We start from the raw sequence: 18,119 nt of genomic DNA, 5'->3' as shown, positions 1-18,119 counted from the left end.
CCACAAAGCTTACTGGGCTCAGTTAAAGAGATAGAGAAGAAGGTCAGCTACGAAAACAAAGGGAACTCTCTCCATAGTTACTTCTGATAGAGCTCCACCACCCAGAAATAAAAGCCTTGTCCAAGGCAAAGGAAATAAAAAAAAAAAAAAAAAAAGAGGGCACATTAGGTGAGGTCTGAAAAAGCAATAGACTCTCACAGGTGACTTCTCTGCATGGTTCTGTTTGTCTATCTTCTCTTTCCTAGTGAATAACTGCTTCTATATTTATTCTCATTTCTCACTACCCCCATTTCCACCCCATAATGTCTCCCAAAGTGTAACGCTTAAAAACTCCATTTCCTTTAAGCCAGAGACACACAGAAGTACATCGATATCCTATGTAGACATTTATGCAGTTAGACACCTCTCATAGACATAGACTCTATGCACATGCTACACAAAAACAGAAGAATATCCTCTTTCTTTTGAGTTACCATTTAGATGTTTCCCTAACTCCTTGATAACTATAGCTTAAGATACAGGTGATGCTGACTTACAAAGTTCATGGACCTTTAAATAAAAACATGCACATCCAGGGTAGTCACTTTCCCCATATTCAGTCTCACACTCAGGGAAAAAAGTCTTTCTGAGGATACCATAAATCTATAGAGTGTTTCACTAGTAAAGGGTTAATGACGTTAGGGAGTATGAATGTTAGCAGTTGAGATGGCATGCTTATGTGTTTGCAAAAAAACATTTTCTGCATCATATCCAAATCCCTTTGCAAACAGATAAATTACTCTATAAATCTTATTACTCCATGTGGATAAATCACACATGCAGGTTTACAGGGCTGGAAAGCTGGTAGGGAAAATCTGCTTTGGATAGTAGGATCTTTGGGATTCATAATCTCTCAATGCTCAGGAAACGAAGAAAGGAGCACTTACACATAAGGATTTTCTTCCTTTTTACAACCTGCAGCAACACACACACACACACACACACACACACACACGCCAAACCACACGTACACATTCCTCTCTAACAAGGCTAGAGATCCCCAAGCAGGACACTGTGACAGCCAACCAAATTTATTTCTGAGAAAAGGAAAGAAAACTTTGCTGCTGTAGGCAGCTCTGCTAGAGAACTGCTCCCTGATGCCCCAGGGTTTATGCACTATCAGCTCCTTGCACACAGATTAGAGGTTTACTTTCTCTCGCATACTGTTTTTTTATTGCCACAACAAGCCGTATTAACTGTATGGACAGACTGACACTGGGTCATTTCATTTGGACACAATGAGATTTTAAAAGCCCTCCAAGGAAAACATTTTCTTTCTTTCTTTCTCTTTCTTTCCTTTCTTCCTTTCTTCCTCTCTTTCATATCTGACAGAAATTTAAGAAAGCTAGAAAAAAGGACAAGGGTATGTGCAGTAGGTGGAGGAGGGGGAGAGAGAAGAGAAACATAGGAAAAGAAGCTTGATGCTTTTTTAGAAATAAAATTATGGCTAGGTTCCATCTGAGTTTCTCCTGCTCACTGTCCCTTACAGGGGTCAAACTCCCAAGGACTGGGACTCTTCCTTTCCAAATTTCAGTCCCAAATTATATTTCAGAGTTTGGCAGAGCCACACAGAGATAGGACTTTAAGGTCAATAATCAATTTGAAATGTCCATTTTACGCCAGGTTAATTCTTGCCTAACCTTTGTGCTTAACGCTCCTAGTCTTAAATATCAGCAATTTGGCAAGTTCCTATTTTTTTTTCCTTCTCTACTTTCATGTGTCTATGTCTATCCGCATTCCAGAAAAGGCTCAGTAACCAACCAAAGTTCTAAGATTGATTTATTGCCCTCGATGTCAATTAGAGGATCCTTACAGAAAGTCTCCAGTCCCAACTACTGCTGGGGCAGAGCAAGAGCCTTGATGTGCATGTATTCCTTGCTCTCTCTCTCTCTCTCTCTCTCTCTCTCACACACACACACACACACAGAGCATAGAGAATGCAGTACTGTGTACCACTCTCTGAGAGCCGTAATTCAACAACTCGTCTTTCTCCATTAGAGAAGCCCAACAAAACTCTTAAGTGCAAAGCATCTGAAGTCACAAAAGCAGGAACACTGGCCCAAGTGTCACGAACACCATCACACCATCAGCAAAGTTGGGCTTTCTTGGTCCTAAGAAACCAAACCACATTTCGTCAACACCGCTGGTCCTCCACGGGAAACAGAATTCCCTTGAAATCTGTGGCCAGATCAGTGGGCCACTCTGTAAGAGGCGCGTGTACACGCTCAGGACACACGCATACACACACACGAGCCTGCAGCCTCAGAAGCTAGAGTTGAGCAAACACACACACACACACATGCACACACGAGCCTGCAGCCTCAGAAGCTGGAGTTGAGCAAACACACACACACACATGCACACACATGAGCCTACAGCCTCAGAAGCTGGAGTTGAGCACACACGTGCACACACACACACATGCACACACATGAGCCTGCAGCCTCAGAAGCTGAAGTTGGGCACATGTACAGGCACATGCACACCGGGGAGTCTGCAGCCTCAGAAGCTGGAGTTGAGGGCGCGCGCATACACACACACACACACACACACACACACGAGCCTGCAGCCTCAGAAGCTGGAGTTGAGCGCACACATGCACACACACACGAGCCTGCAACCTCAGAAGCTGGAGTTGAGCGCACACATGCACACACACACACGAGCCTGCAACCTCAGAAGCTGGAGTTGAGCGCACACATGCACACACACACGAGCCTGCAACCTCAGAAGCTGGAGTTGAGCGCACACATGCACACACACACGAGCCTGCAACCTCAGAAGCTGGAGTTGAGCGCACACATGCACACACACACACGAGCCTGCAACCTCAGAAGCTGGAGTTGAGCGCACACATGCACACACACACGAGCCTGCAACCTCAGAAGCTGGAGTTGAGCGCGCACACACACACACACACATGCAAACACACGAGCCTGCAACCTCAGAAGCCGGAGTTGAGCGCACACGCGCGCGCACACACACGCACACACACACGAGCCTGCAGCTCAGGCTGGAGTCGAGCACACACAGACCACAGAGACCCGCACGCGCGCGCACACGCAGAAAAGTTGCCCGCGAGCCCTACCTGAGGATGGCCGTGTCGCCCTGCCTCACGGTGATGTTGTCCGTGCCTCGGTTAAAGTCCACGCTGCGAACGGGCAGTCCTGTGGGGAGAAGGCAGAGCAGCCTGAGCAGGACGAGCGGCAACTGGCTGCGGGCCGGCCGGCGGGCGCCGAGCATGGTGGCCTCGCCGCGGTGCGGGCGGCGCGCGGGCTGCGCGGGCTGCGCGGGCTGCGCGGGCTTCCCGGGCTCGGGCGGGCGGGCGGGCGGGCTGCTCCGGGCCTCCCTCGGGGACTCGACAACGGCTCGCAGCCGGGCTGCGGGGGCTGCGCCGGGCCCCTAGGACGCGCGGCTGGGCGGCTCCCGGTGCGTCTGCGGCCGCCGCTCCCGCCCTCGCCGACCCAGTTCCCGCGCGGGCGGCCCGGAGCCGGCGCCCAGCTGCCAGCGCCCGAGCGCACAGCCACTCGGCGGCCGCCCGCCCCCGCCCCCGCCCCGCCCCGCCCCCGCGCTCGCGCCTCCCCCGCCCCCCGCGGGGCCCCACGCCCCTGCACGTCATCCCCCCCGCCCTCCCCCGGCCCGGCCCCCTCGGCGAGCTGCCCCCTGCAGGCCCGGCCTCGGGGAGCCCCGGGCGCACCCCCCACCCCGGCCCGGACCCTCGGCGAGCTGCCCCCTGCAGGGCCCGACCTCGGGGAGCCCCGGGCGCACCCCTCCCCCCGGCCCGGCCCCCTCCGCGAGCTGCCCCCTGCAGGCCCGGCCTCGGGGAGCCTCGGGCGCCCCCCCACCCCGGCCCGGACCCCTCGGCGAGCTGCCCCCTGCAGGGCCCGGCCTCGGGGAGCCCCGGGCGCCCCCCCACCCCGGCCCGGACCCTCGGCGAGCTGCCCCCTGCAGGGCCCGGCCTCGGGGAGCCTCGGGCGCCCCCCCACCCCGGCCCAGCCCCCTCGGCGAGCTGCCCCCTGCAGGGCCCGACCTCGGGGAGCCCCGGGCGCCACCCCCCCCCCACCCCGGCCGCCTGCCCTGGGAGGGGGCGCAGCTCCGCTGTGCGTTGCAAGAGCGCGGGGACCGGGGAGGAAGAGTGTGGGAGAGGCCGGGGGTGGGGGTGTGGGGGAGAGAAGGAGCCCCAGGACAGCAGGGGGCCGGGAGAGGGCACCCCGGTGAGCCGGAGAAGCCCCAGAAGCCTGCCACTGGAGGGGACCGGCGCCCAAGGATGCGAAACAGAAGCCGCTGGGCGGGAGGGGGCCCGCATCAAAAGCCAAAGTTCACTTCAACACCAACTCTCCCTGGCCGCCCATCCTGCTCACTCTTTCCTCTCTCCTGCGTTTTCTTGTGCAGGATGGAAGAAAAAAAAAAAAGGTTGCTTTTCCCTCCTTCCTTTATCGCCTCCCCCCTCCTGGAGCCCCCCTCCCCCTCCCCCGCGCGCGCCCCCACCTTAATGAAGGATGGATTGGAGACAATGCTGGCATTGAGTGGTCTGGAGTGTGAATGCCTGGTTTGTCTTTTTTGCAAGTGCCAGCCTCAGCAGCTGATCTCCCCATCCCTAAGTCAACCTCGCTCTCCAGGAACCCCCCCGCCCCCCAGCACTCAGCCCCACACCCGAGGAGGGGTCCTAAGTGAGGCTGGGGGGGGGGGGATGTCCTTGGGCCTGTGGCTGCTGCCTAGGCTGCTGCTGGCACTTGCTCCTCGAAATGTTCCCATGCAAGGAAGAGATTTGGTATCGGAAAGGTGGGCATTCACAGGACCGCACTGAGGCTCCGGATGGAGTCCTGGGACCGCACACAGCGTGCCGTCATGCGTCATTCCTTCTACTCCATGAGTCAAGCCAAGTGATAAGACCCATAGGGCCTAACACTGTTAGTCACCCATGTGACAGCCCCCACTATTAGATGTCTCCCTCAGTGCTGATGCTGAGGATAAACGATAGGGGTGGACTAGCCAAGGACATCATTGTTGGTTGTTTTTTTTTTTTTCTTTTTAAATTGTACTTTTTTGAATAGTTAAGGCATTCACAGTGCAAAGATCAAGTGGTAAGGAGTGCTGCGGAGCAACTTGTAGTTATCTTTCCTACTCCTGTCTTTGGGCAACCATTTCTCCTGTTTGGGAGCAACAAGTATTTCCTGTTTCTTACACAACTCACCCTAAATATCCAAGTATATACAAGCAAATACACACACATATCATGTCCACCCCTCTTAGTTACACAAATGCTTGGCCAAAGGCATGGGGGGGGGGATTCTTCTCAAGTACGCCCACCAGAGTACAAGCCCTAAGGAGGGACTCACTGTGCTGACACCTGCCTTGTCCCCCAAGTTCAAAGAATTTACCTGCTGAATTTTATCAATTTAAAAGGTAGGTACACTCTTAGAGATTATGCGAGGAAAGTAAGGAAAAAACTGTGGGTTTTTTAAAAGTGTTTTGTCCTACGTTGGTGCTGATAAGTTGCGCCCAGATAATAAACCAGTGATGTTCCACCTCTAATTTGTAACTCGGCTGTTTAAAACTTGGAACCCATTTTGCCACACACACACGAAAGATAAGTCAAGTGGTTAGGTGAACTACAAAACCCATAATCCTGTGGTTCCCAGTATCAATGGGAAGATGAACATCAAGTTCCAAATGGAGATGCATGGATTACAGAACTATATGCAAAGACTGCAGGAAAGGGCACCCACCCCACCCACCCCTGCCAATAGGCTTGACAATCTCCCAGGAGGCTTCTTCTGAGCTTTCAGAGATGAAGGATAGTCTTAGAACATCTTCTTTGGGTGAGTAGTGTTTCTCCAATGTCAGGAGGAAGAAAATAAAGACCCAAAGCACTGGGACCACTAGAACATCTATTTGCATTGATGGGGCCAGATGTATGATAAGACACCACCCCCCACCACGGGAACTAGAAATTCTGAGGAGGATCAGATATATCAAGAGTATCAGTATCCTCTTGTATCAGTGGGCGACACTATGAACAAACAAAGAGGTTTTTCCAGGGCAAGAAGGAAGTTTGGTGGGGTGGTACCATATGATTTGCAGGAGATGCTGTATAAGGGTTGCTCACTAATGTCTATACAATTCACCTCAAAATACCAGTAGGACTTGTGTGGTCCTAAGATGAAACATAAAAATTAAAATACTGGGGTTCAAAATAATTCACACCAAAGTAACAGGAATGTGGGATTTGTAGAAAATCTATCAAATATGTAGTGCCAATCACTCTGAGAAAAGAATGTATTAAATTAATCAAGATTGTAGTCAGAAATGGAATAGAGATGCCTAATCTAACCAAGAGGATAAAATCTTGAATACATATGTATATAGGAAGAAATGATATAATGTGATTAAAAGTTTTTTTAAGAAATATTTTCATTAAAATCCATTTATTGGCCACTTTTGTTGAACTAAATTGACTTACTATGTTCCTTGGAAGCAAAACACAAAAAGAAGACTGTATTCATTTTATTTTTTATAAAAAGACTACCTTTTAAGAATTCTCTAATTCAGATTGATAATTTATACTGGATTTCTGAAGAATTTCCAAAAAATGAAGTTTATTATATAAGTTAATTCTTTAGTATTTATCATTTATGTCCAGCAGGCACTTCAAATGCAACTTCCTAACGCAACTCTTGGCACAGGGGCAGCACTCTACAATTGATGAATGTGAGAACAGAGGAATGGCTAAATGCCTATCATTTATAAAATAATAAATCTATTTGGGAGTGTACCGTTGACTTCCGTTTCAACTTTATGTTCTCTAGGGTTTTTTTCCCCTTTTCACTCCCTGTGGACTCCTTCTGGTTTTCCCGCCTCCAGGAGCTCTCACTGAGGTCTAATAAATCCAACGGTCAATACATGTATATATGTATATCTCGTGAGTAATTTATCTCATCCTAACGGTCACTCCTCCAAAACTATTCCAGTATGAACTCCTCTGCTGGCTTTCCTAAGAAATGCAAAGAAGGAAACAAATAGACAAGTTCCTGAAATTTATACAAGCTATATACATATATATATATATATATATATATATATATATATATATATATTTGGACACCATTATATGCATTCTTCCAAGAGGGCTGGCAAAAACGAACATACTTTCAGGTTATTTGTGAGGCAAGTATGGCTGTTAGCCATGTGAAACAGCCATCATCACCCAAGTAAGATATCTTAACTACTGCTTTAAAATAACATACTGCCTTCTAAAAGAGGCTTTAGAAGATTCTGGCACTCTCCAGGGACAAATGCTGCAGGAAAAACAAAAACTGGCTAACGTCTGAGCACCCTAAGAAGCATGAAAGGTTTATTCTTCTGTTTAGCTTTGTAAAGTAACAGGCTCACAGGAAATCCAGATGCAGCCTGGAATGTACAACTAATTTAGTTACATTGCTTACATTTTATGCTAAACATGTCTATAATATTATTAATATACCACTCTACATTTCTACAGTTGTAGGATCTTAATCATAATAACGCCATGCCTGTACTTTACTTTCATAAGTGGAATTAGCATTTCCATATGAACTAGAAAGGCAGAACTGTTAATACTTCTCCTTAGGATTCCCGCTATGACATTTTCAATGATTTCATCATAATTTAGCAATATTCAAGTATCTCAGTTTATGTTCATAGGCATGGCACTGTCTCATGTGAATTTCCCTTCGAATCTGGCTCCTTTGAATACGGTAGCTTCATCCACATGTGTCTCACTGCCTAACAGAATCAATCAGCTTCAAGTCAGTTACATGGGGATCCCTGGGTGGTGCAGCGTTTTGGCGCCTGCCTTTAGCCCAGGGCGTGATCCTGGAGACCCAGGATCGAATCCCACGTCAGGCTCCCGGTGCATGGAGCCTGCTTCTCCCTCTGCCTGTGTCTCTGCCTCTCTCTCTCTCTCTGTGACTATCATAAATAATAAATAAAAATTTAAAAAAAAGTCAGTTACATGTTGTTCAAATCCTTACCCTCAGTGATGTAAAGTGCTCAATCTGTACTCTGCACAGTTAAAACTGCTCTTTCGTGGTTTGCTTTTCGCTCATGCTTTTGTGGTATATTGTTATCATATTGGTCTTCTGCTTCTTCGCTCATTCATTCTGTTTTGGGAAGTATCAGTACTTGGATCTAAGTTCTCATAAGGTCTTCTGAGGTTCTTGAGCTGCTGCTTGGGTCCTCCTACACCAGCAGACTTTCCCTCATATATATGTTTTATTATTTCACAGACATGTACATACTATCCCTTAGGTTTTCCTTTCCTCTAGATTGTCCAGTCTGTCACCATGTAGAAGGAGGTGGCAACTGTCAAGTAATGCTGCATCTGCATTGCTACTGTTCTTTTATCTCTCCTTCCCGTATGGGAAGAATGTTGGAACATCTGGAAAGATGGTGGTAGCAGCATCTTCTGTATAGCAAGATATTAGTACAAGCAGGTAATCAGACAATTATATTGCCTATTTGTGGTTGCCGTAGTGACTTGGATACCTATACTCAAAATAGGCCGATGAGAAATGAGAAAGAGTAGAGGCAGGTGTGTCGTTCTGTACTCTGACATTCCTAGTAGGTTTATGAGTCATTCATTCATTCAGTGTTTATTGATATGATAGCTATATAAGACAGACCAAGACTCTATCTCATAGAACTTACATCCTCGATGGAGAAATAGACACTAAACAAGTAAATACACATTAAGATTATGTTGGAGACTAAATGCAATGGAGAAACATATGTGTGATGCAAAGAAAACGGCCTAGAGGTATGGCCTGGTATTAGGTATGATACATCCTAAAATCTAAGGAAGCAGACATGCAAATATCTGCAAGACATTTCCCAGATAAAAGAAATGGCATATGCAGAGGTTCTGAGGCAGGGACGGATACACCAAACATAGAAAGCAAAACAAGAAGAGTAAACCAGGAGTGTGGTTTATGTGTATGCTGTGGGAGGTAGCTAGAAAAAGCAGATGAGATTAGAGATTGAGGAGGGGTCATAATGAAGAGATTCCAAGGTAAGCATTTAGATTTTATTCTACTGACTTGAATGATCAATGCAAGATTTTAAGGATTTAGATAATTTGATTTATATTTTAGGAAGATTGCTCCAAATATCATATGGAGAATGACTTGTAGAAGAGCAATAGTGAAAGCAAGGAGACAAATAAAAGGAAATCTTTGTCATCCAGTGGCATCCTGGGTTGGACTGGGGAGTAACAACAGAAATGGAGGAAAGATTGAGTTAACTACACCTGCTCATTATGAGAAGACCTCCCCCTGCCCAAAGGCCATGTTCTCTCACAAATGATCAATATTTCCCACATACCAGCATTCTCCCTTACTGTACTAGTTCGATTCTGGTGTTGCCTTGTAGGAAATCATCACTCATCAAATAAGAACTGACAGACCGCCAAGTAGACTGTAATTTATACCAGCTAGTCAAGAAAACAAAAACAAAAACAAAACTGTGTCCCAGTTGGTGCTCTTTTTCAGGTGCAAACTTTGCTTACCCTTAAAATGGTTATTATACATTAACTAAATGTCAGTATGAGAAAGTGCTTTGCTACAGAGGAAGAAGTACCTAACAAGATGAACAGATGCCATCTAATTGCTAAACTTTACTAAATATTTTCTTATGTATCTATATGTATTTAGCAGACAAGAGTAATCCCACTAAATCTAAACGGAATGCCTAGTTAAATATCTTGAGGCTGTAAATCATGTAAATAACACTAATATGTTTTCTCAAGAGTTTACTGACAATATTGAGCTGCAGGGCAGGTCCAGTGTTAGGTCATTATCTTATTCAAAAGTTTCCAGAACTTAGTCTGCTTAAAAGTATCTTCCTTTCCTATCTGTAAATCACAATCTCATCCCTCTCTACTGCCGGCAACGAATGTGGGAGCACTGCCTATGTGAGAGGAAGAGGATTTGCGAGATGTGTCTCTTCAGTGGTGTCAGTACATAAAAAAGCAATTGACAAAAATAAGCAATTTTTTTTCGAGAACTACAATATAACAGGCACTATGCTAAATTCTGGAGAAACAATAATGTATGCGACTGACACCATGCCCTCATGGAATCTAATGAGGGGGATGCCCTTCAAAGCCCCTCCTGGAGAGGGACCAAACATCATCTTTGTACAATTATAAGGCAAGCCTCTCACAGCTGTTCTCCATTACAGAGCAGGACCACAATTAATCAACATATATGCCCATTCCTCTCTGGTACTGAGAAGTACTGAGAAATTATAAAATTCTGGCATTTGCACCTCAGATGAAGAAGTTAGGTATACACATATGAAGCAGAGAATAAGATAACCAGTGAACAGTTAAGTACTAAATTCAAAGGAAGTGAAATCAAAGCACAATGGTAGTTCAGAAAAAGTAATTGAGAAAGAAACTTCTTGGAGAAAATGGTATTTTATGTAGCCCTTGGAAGATGTGTAAGAGGGGACTGGAGGAAGCTAATATGTTATGCAAAGTATGCAAAAGATGGCCATGAGAACCATCCTGAAGGAAGATTGGACCTGGAGGAAGGCTTACATGGCTAGCAGCCGGGAAGGGAGAGAGAAGGCTGAAGAGAGAAGCTGCATCATGGAGAATCCTGGAGACCTGAATGAAGAATCACACTTCCCTCCTCATCTCCTATTTGAAAGGCTACTTTAAATTATGGAGGATTGATGGGCAGCCCGGGTGGCTCAGCGGTTTAGCACCGCCTTCAGCCCAGGATGTGATCCTGGGGACCTGGGATCCAGTCCCATGTCAGGCTCCCTGCATGGAGCCTGCTTCTCCCTCTGCCTGTGTCTCTGCCTCTCTCTCTCTCTCTCTCTCTCTGTGTGTATCCCTCATGAATAAATAAATAAAATCTTTTAAAAAATAAATAAATAAATTATGGAGGACTGAGATGAGATATGGACATCTTAAGGAGATTATTCTGGCTATGGGAAATTAGAGGTTAGAAGGAAGATGAAGTAGAGAAACTAGTCAGAAGACTAGTCAAGCTGCTGGTGACAAATGAGAAAGGAAATCAGCATTGTTAATTATATACATTATTGCTTCTAATAATGATGAGGAATGAAGACCTTCCTTCAGAGACTTTAGGTTCGTGGGGAAGATAAGTTGTAGGAAAGGATATGGAGGTAGAAATGGAAAAGTTAGAAAGAAAAATAACTTTTTTTGTAAGTTGGGGGTCTGTAAGGGTTTTTGCAGGCAAGTTAGCAAGTATGTCTTTATTTTATGCAAAAGGGAGCCATTAAAGGAAGGCTAGGAGGGCCCTGGGTGGCTCAATCAGTCAAGCATCCACCTTTCACCCAGGTCATGATCCCAGAGTCTTGGGATGGAGCCCCGTGTCAGGCTCCCTGTTCAGCCTGTTTTTCCCTCTCCCTCTGCCTCTGTCCACTGCTCCCTTCCCTCACCTCTGCTTCTGCTCTCTCTTTCTCTCTCTCTGTCTGTCTCTCAAATAAAAAAAGAATTTTTTTTAAGGCCTTAAGCAAGTGACATAATCAGACTTGTGTTTTAAGATGATAACTAACTGGCAATGGAGTGGAAGATGGACTGGGGCAAGCAAGTCAAAGACAGGAAAGACCAGTTATAACCTTTCTGAAATAGCCCAGGCAAGACATGACAAAAGTAGATCACAGGACAAAGACAGTATAAAGAGAAAAGGGGTGAAGACTTGGAGGAATTTCATGGAAGGACTGATAGGATTTGTTAACTAATTAGATACAGAAGATTTCATTCTCTCCCTCACCCCAGCCCCCTGTGTGTGTCGGTGTAAATGTGTATTTTTTTTTTCCTCCTTCAAATCCAGGCTGGTAAAATGAGAAAGTTGAGTTAAGAAACTAGTTTCAGAGGAAATTTGGAAATTCTACTTTTAGAATTCTGAATTGGTTCCTAAATTGGTACTCAAATAGTCATAGTCTGTACCTCCAGATGGACATGCTTAGGAAGTTGTCACAGGAATATGACATGCTTCATAGGAGAGCTATCTCTGAGTTCTGTAATAAAGTAAGCCCAGAAATCAAACATCCCCCCCAATTTTTCTTGTGCTTTATCTTTCTTTCTCTCATGTGTTTTTGTAACTTTAATATACAAATAGCACATCAAGCTGGTGACATATTTACCAATCATACAAGCCTCATTTTAATTTTTAAAAACGCATGTGCACATAGCAATTAACTACTTCTATGTTTGAAGAAGAAATATAATCTGAACTTGTCTCCCTCTGCTGGTTGCACACTGAAGTATCATGGGTCTTTTAAACCAGAATACAAGAAATAGAAACGTACAATAATAATTTGTTATGCACAAGGTTGGGACTTTGCAGTTCATAATGGATAATGACACACGTAATTTTATATTTTATCTTCTCTGTAACACTTTGAGATAAACAGTGCAAGTATTATCACTCCACTTGTCAGAAAAACACTTTGACTCCAACCCATTAAGCTCTCATTAAGAAATTAAAGAAATCAGAGGAAAATCAGGAAGCATATGTAATTTTAAAAATTGCATACTGTTAAAGCTGGTAAAGACCCAGAAGATCTCATTGCTCAATCTCTCCATTTTAATGACTGAAACATGGAAGCCTAGAGTTTACAGTTATTTAGGATCACTGATAATATTCAGAGTAAAACTCTCAAAACAGTACTATTTCTGTTGTACCATGCTGTCTGCCTAATGCTGTCAGGATATTAATCCTCACACCACAAATGAAATATTTACACAAAAAGGCTGGACTATAGATTAGAAATGCCCATTTCTCTGAGGCTAGATATATACAGCAACGGAACAGTCCATAGCTATGTTAAACTTAAAAGCAAGTAAGAAACAAACAAACAAACAAACAAAAGGAAGGTACATCAGCTGAAAAAACAGACAATAAGGCAAAGACCAATCCCAAATTACTTGTTTGAATAGGTTGTGGTCTGCCCAGCCTTGGGTCTCTAGAACCCTAGGCAAGGCTTGAGATGACTTTCAGAGATGCTAGGGCATTATAGATTGTGTCAGCAGAAGAATTGGAGTACAATTCCTCACCCTCTAACGGCTTGGAGCACTCTCTTCTTCCCTATATGTTCTCCGTAGACAGTGTACTACACCTCTCAGATATCCTATTCTCCAAAGTCATCTCCATTCTTAATGGATATTCCCATTTTCTCTCGGCAGAAGAAAAAAATGCCAGTTAAAATAATTAATACTTGTGTGTGACTGGTAAATTCCAATTTTTGCAGGGATGTGAATATTATACAAGGGAAATTTCCTAAACCCAGTAAATCTCTACCTGGTAAAATAAATAGAGAAGGTTTTTTGTTTGTTTGTTTATTTTCAAATGGGAGAGTCCTTGAGTAACTTGTTTTTTACTGACAAGAGATAAGATCATTTGAGTCAACAACTGTGAAAGTAATTTAAGAGATCTAAAATTAAAATGAAAAAAAAGTACATCATCTTAACCCATTAAATCATAAAATCCCCTCACACAGAAGAAAGCTTCAGTATATTGCACCTATTAAAAAATTTTATACAGATGATAGATATAGGTCAGGAATAGAGATACCAGTGAAACAGTATATAATACACACACAGAGCTATGAACAAATACAGACAATATAGATAGTTCCAAAACATAGACTACCTCCGATGTACTTGGCAAATATTTCCAATACCCATATCCAACAACAATTTATCAGTTAAACTTTTCACACAAACTTTTTTTCCAGTAGTGAAATCAAAATTAGAGTCTTTTTCTTTAGTGGTGTTCTCTTTTTCTCTTGCAAGAAGCATGACAGAGTATTGATCTTAGGCTAGAATCAGGTTGGTAAGTGGCTTTAGAAGCCTTTTGTGATGTTTGGAAGCAATGAGAATGAGCTGATACAAGGAATACTCGCTGTTTCAGGAGAAATAGGTTATAGTTAGAGCTTTGATGTAGAAAATATCTAGCTTGGATATAAGGACCAGACAGTTTTGGGAAGTAGCAGGATAGAGAAAATGATAAGCAGGTGTGCAGATATGGATCTGATAGCAGTAAGTGAACAAGAAGGAGTACAAGACAACAGGAGCAAAGAGAGAGGAAGATAATAAATGAAGGGAAACTTGTATTGTGATCAGTTATCTCTTAAAATAAAAACAATTTAGTCATCAGCTAATGTGAGACAGTGTAATGCTGGTACCTATTTTAATGCATGTAGCAAATGAGTAAAATCATTTTTCTTGGGACAAAAATGACCACCTTGTTATTAAGAAACAATACTAAATGATGGTTTGCAACTTCTTTTCACTCCTACCAATTTGGTTTATGTTATTTTTGGGTTATGATATTAGTAACAATAGTTCAACTATTTCATTAAGTAATAAGAATTTAACGATCACTTTGTGTAAGTAGATATTCTGCAAGACTGTGGGAACCATTCACTATGGGCTCTATGATAATGGGGGAAAAATCAACCTTGTCAGGAAAAGAAGACCAACAAATGGATTGGTGAATGACTCAAAACCAGTAGAAAATAAGTTTGAAATTTTGAGAAAAGTGCTCTAAATGCACAGAAATTCAAACATGTGGAGTTCATTTCAACCTTTTACATGCTAGGCAAGATAGTAGACACTGAGATCACAAAGAAGCACAGGGAAAGACCCCTTTTAAAGTGTTTTATCTTCTTGGGCGAAGTCTTGAAAGTGGCCATCGGTTTAACAGTTGCATAAAACAGAGGGCCCAATTACGATACTACCTCAGTAACTCAGGCTTGAAAGGTAATGATTTTACAGTGAGGGTGGAGAAGAAGAATAAATATCAGAGATATAAAAAAAAGGGTCAAAAGGAATTGTTGACTAACTGAATACATGAAATGGGTAAGAGGAAGGTATCAAAAATGAGTCCTGCGAATTTCCCCGTGGATTTCTGGAGAATGGGATCATCACTGCTAGAGATCTGCTAGAGATCAGGGAGCTGAAAAAGCAGAGTGTAGTATACTGGGGATAGGGGAAGATGAGGAACTAATTGCTGCTAAGCAGCACTGCCATTTGGTTAGCTACACTTACTGGAGGGAGTGTGCTTGTTAATGGATTTGGCTGCATTAGCTCAATTGGTATGAATTTCCCAGATGTGCATAATTAAGAAAGAAAAAAAATCCAAAAAGAAACCATATGATCCTTTCAGTATTCGTGCTTATATTTATAATTGCTCATAAGATAACATTGGTTATTCTCTAATATCCACTCTCTAAAAATGTGATGTACATAAAAGAATAATCTAAAATATATGTAACACCTGGGCTACAGTGAGCCTTACTCACTAAAGGTTGATTATTCTAAATTTCTATTTAATATAACCCTAGATGTTTTTAACTGGTTCTCACTAGATCTCAACCTCAAACTCTTAAGAGTCCAAAATATTCCAGGCTATGCTCACTGAGCTTGTTTGTTTATCATAATATTCTACCCTTGAGTTTCTTATGCCTTTCTTTATTATAATTTATTTCTAACTGGGGCCAGGTCATTTTTTTTAATTCTGTACATTTCAAAATGCATTTGGAATATCAAATAAAGTTATAAGATAGTTTTTCTAATGATAAATAAATAATGAGCTTTACGCTGGGAATCTTAGATTTGTTTAAATATTAAAGAAGAAATTTACAAAAGATAGTTATAAATATGAAGCAGGGTTTTAAGAAAGGATCCAGTAGTGAAATACAGATTGGGGAGTCATCAGGATAAAGATGAGAGTTGAAGTGTGTGTGTGTGTGCGTGTGTGTCTGTGTCTGCATGTGTATGTTTGAAAGAGTAAAAGAAGAAAAAGAAGAGCTGAGTCTAAAAACTGCACCATGGGAAGAGCTTGCCATGTTGGAGCAAGAAAACAAGAAGCAAGAGAAGTTGTTCCTGGAAAGCTGCAGATCCAGAGTGAATCTCCTTCTTCTTTCTTTCTTTCTTTCTTTCTTTTTTTTTTTTTTTTGTGTGTGTGTGTGTGTGAATCTCCTTTCATCTGTAGAACACAAAGTGCTTCAGCATTCACTTGTCTTCACTTGGCATCCTATTGCACTCCAGAGAGCTCTTTGGAAAAAGATGTTATAAGTGTCAGGTATTAAGATAATAAACATAAAAACAATAATAGATACTCAAGATCTTTAAATAGAAAGAGAGTGCTGACTGTATTCATCACTAAGTGGTTTGGATCAATATCACAGGACAATGAGAACCCAGGGTAGAGAAAACTCAGGACATCCCTATGTACGCAACAGAGTGATGAACTCGCTGAAGGAGAGGCACGGTCTCCTCTCCAAATGTACCTTTTCTGCCTTATCCAAAGTTCCATTAGGACTGTCACTAATTCAACAGATGATTAGAGAGATTCATCAATAGATGAATAGAGAGATGATTGCTACATGTACAATGGGACTTCCATGTTTCCAAGGGAAATTATAACACAACAGGCCATAACTTCATCATTAGCACACGACGGAGCTTTAAGAAGAGAATGGCTTAAACACATGTTTAATGTGTTTTTCTTGTAAACAACTGAAATGGAATCCTTTCTCTAAAATGCCATTTTACAAGTTATTCCAATTTGTATATACAGTCTGAGATTCTGATATTACCTGAGCATTTTATAAGTGAAAAGAATTACCTTTGGTAACCAGCACTAAATTTGCATTGTTTTCCCAAGAAACATTTTAAATCTAATTTGAAATGCCATAGAACATTATACACCCCCCCACACACACACAGAGGCACATGTGCAAAAATATGGACATATTTGGAAAACTGGACAGTTGGTGATTTACTAACCAATTGGTTTTTATTCATTAACTCATTATCAATTCATCTAAAATCTATGTAATTGGCAGAGTTTAAATTTCAAGTTTTCTTCTTAATTGTGCTCATGCTGCTTCCAGATGGGGTAAATGAAGTACCAGAGAGCTGAAGTTGAAACCTTGAGCTCCAAATCTTGGAGAGATGTTTGCAGAGGAAGGATAATATGTCTGGTGCTATCTTTGGTATAATATGTAGTTTCTGAGCTCAAGTTTTCATATTTGACAAATGCAAATCCTACAGATATTCAGATAGGAGCAGAAGATTTGGTACATCCCCCCTGTATTTCCAGCCGTTCAATTCTCACTGTCACCTGGAACTTGAAGCTGTGCATGGCACTGATTCTTTATCATCTCCACTTGCCTAGGCAGAGCCAGACAGAGTGTTATAATGTACTATATGTCAATGTCCTAAGTCTCAGCAGTGCCTTTTCTTATCTGAAGTTTAGAGTGTGGGGGAGAAGTCCTTAATTTTTAAGGAAAAATATTAAATTTATACCCTACAATATCTGTGTTACCAAATAGTAAAGAAATTTAGATTGAAGAAATATTAAATTTGCAATTAACTTTCCTACTAATGAGAGTCAAAAATGTTTTCCCTTATATGAAATCAGCTAGCTTGGATCCCTTCTCATAAGCTATTCTTGTATAACTTAAATCATGAATTTCAGATCAAATAGGTTTTAACTCTATCTCCCAGCTTTTTTCATCGGATGGAGCTCTAGCCATCGTAGAATCTAGTCTTTTCGTTTTACATATGGAATAACTGAGATCCAAAGACTTTAAAAGTCTAGCTCAAGGTCATACAATGGATCCTAGCAAAGCCAGGCTCAGAAAGCATTTCTTCTTATATGCAGTTCAGAACTCTTATTGAAATATACTGACTTCTAGAATACATGAGTATGTGCACAAATGTGTATCTGTGTATAAGTGTGTGTCCCCTTGCTTGGTCTGTTTTCTTGGGTAGGATATCCCTACCTTCCCCCCCAACTCTGTCACTCCAACTTTTCTGTAAGCAGCAAATTCTTACTCCTTAATCAAAACCCAGTTCAAATATCATCTCTTCCTGTCTTTCTGCTTATCTCAGGCAATACCTACTGTTTTAACCTCCTAGAAAGCACTTGGATTGTTCTGGTAGCATAACTGTCAAACATATCAGAGTTCTTTGCTAACGTTTCTGTCTATTTCACTGGAGTAGATTATAAAATAGTATTGCTGCATCATAAACTCCTTAAGTGATAGGAACC

The 18,119-nt window shown here is 42.6% G+C and overlaps 1 protein-coding gene across 2 annotated transcripts in view; it reads right to left on the bottom strand.

The window, feature by feature from the left end:
* Positions 1-3,319, bottom strand: part of LSAMP (limbic system associated membrane protein) — a 637,373-nt gene extending 634,054 nt beyond the window's left edge. For both annotated transcript variants that reach the window (XM_055316365.1, XM_055316366.1), the window contains exon 1: positions 3,128-3,319. In XM_055316365.1, coding sequence (XP_055172340.1) covers positions 3,128-3,282 — 155 coding nt within the window. In that variant the 5' untranslated portion in view covers positions 3,283-3,319. The remainder of the gene's footprint in view (positions 1-3,127) is intronic.
* Between the last annotated feature and the right edge of the window lie 14,800 nt (positions 3,320-18,119).

This window comes from Nyctereutes procyonoides, unplaced genomic scaffold, assembly GCF_905146905.1.
Source record: "Nyctereutes procyonoides isolate TBG_1078 unplaced genomic scaffold, NYPRO_anot_genome, whole genome shotgun sequence".
Classification (NCBI taxonomy): Eukaryota; Metazoa; Chordata; class Mammalia; order Carnivora; family Canidae; genus Nyctereutes; species Nyctereutes procyonoides.
This window is presented reverse-complemented; position numbering and strand designations above follow the sequence as displayed.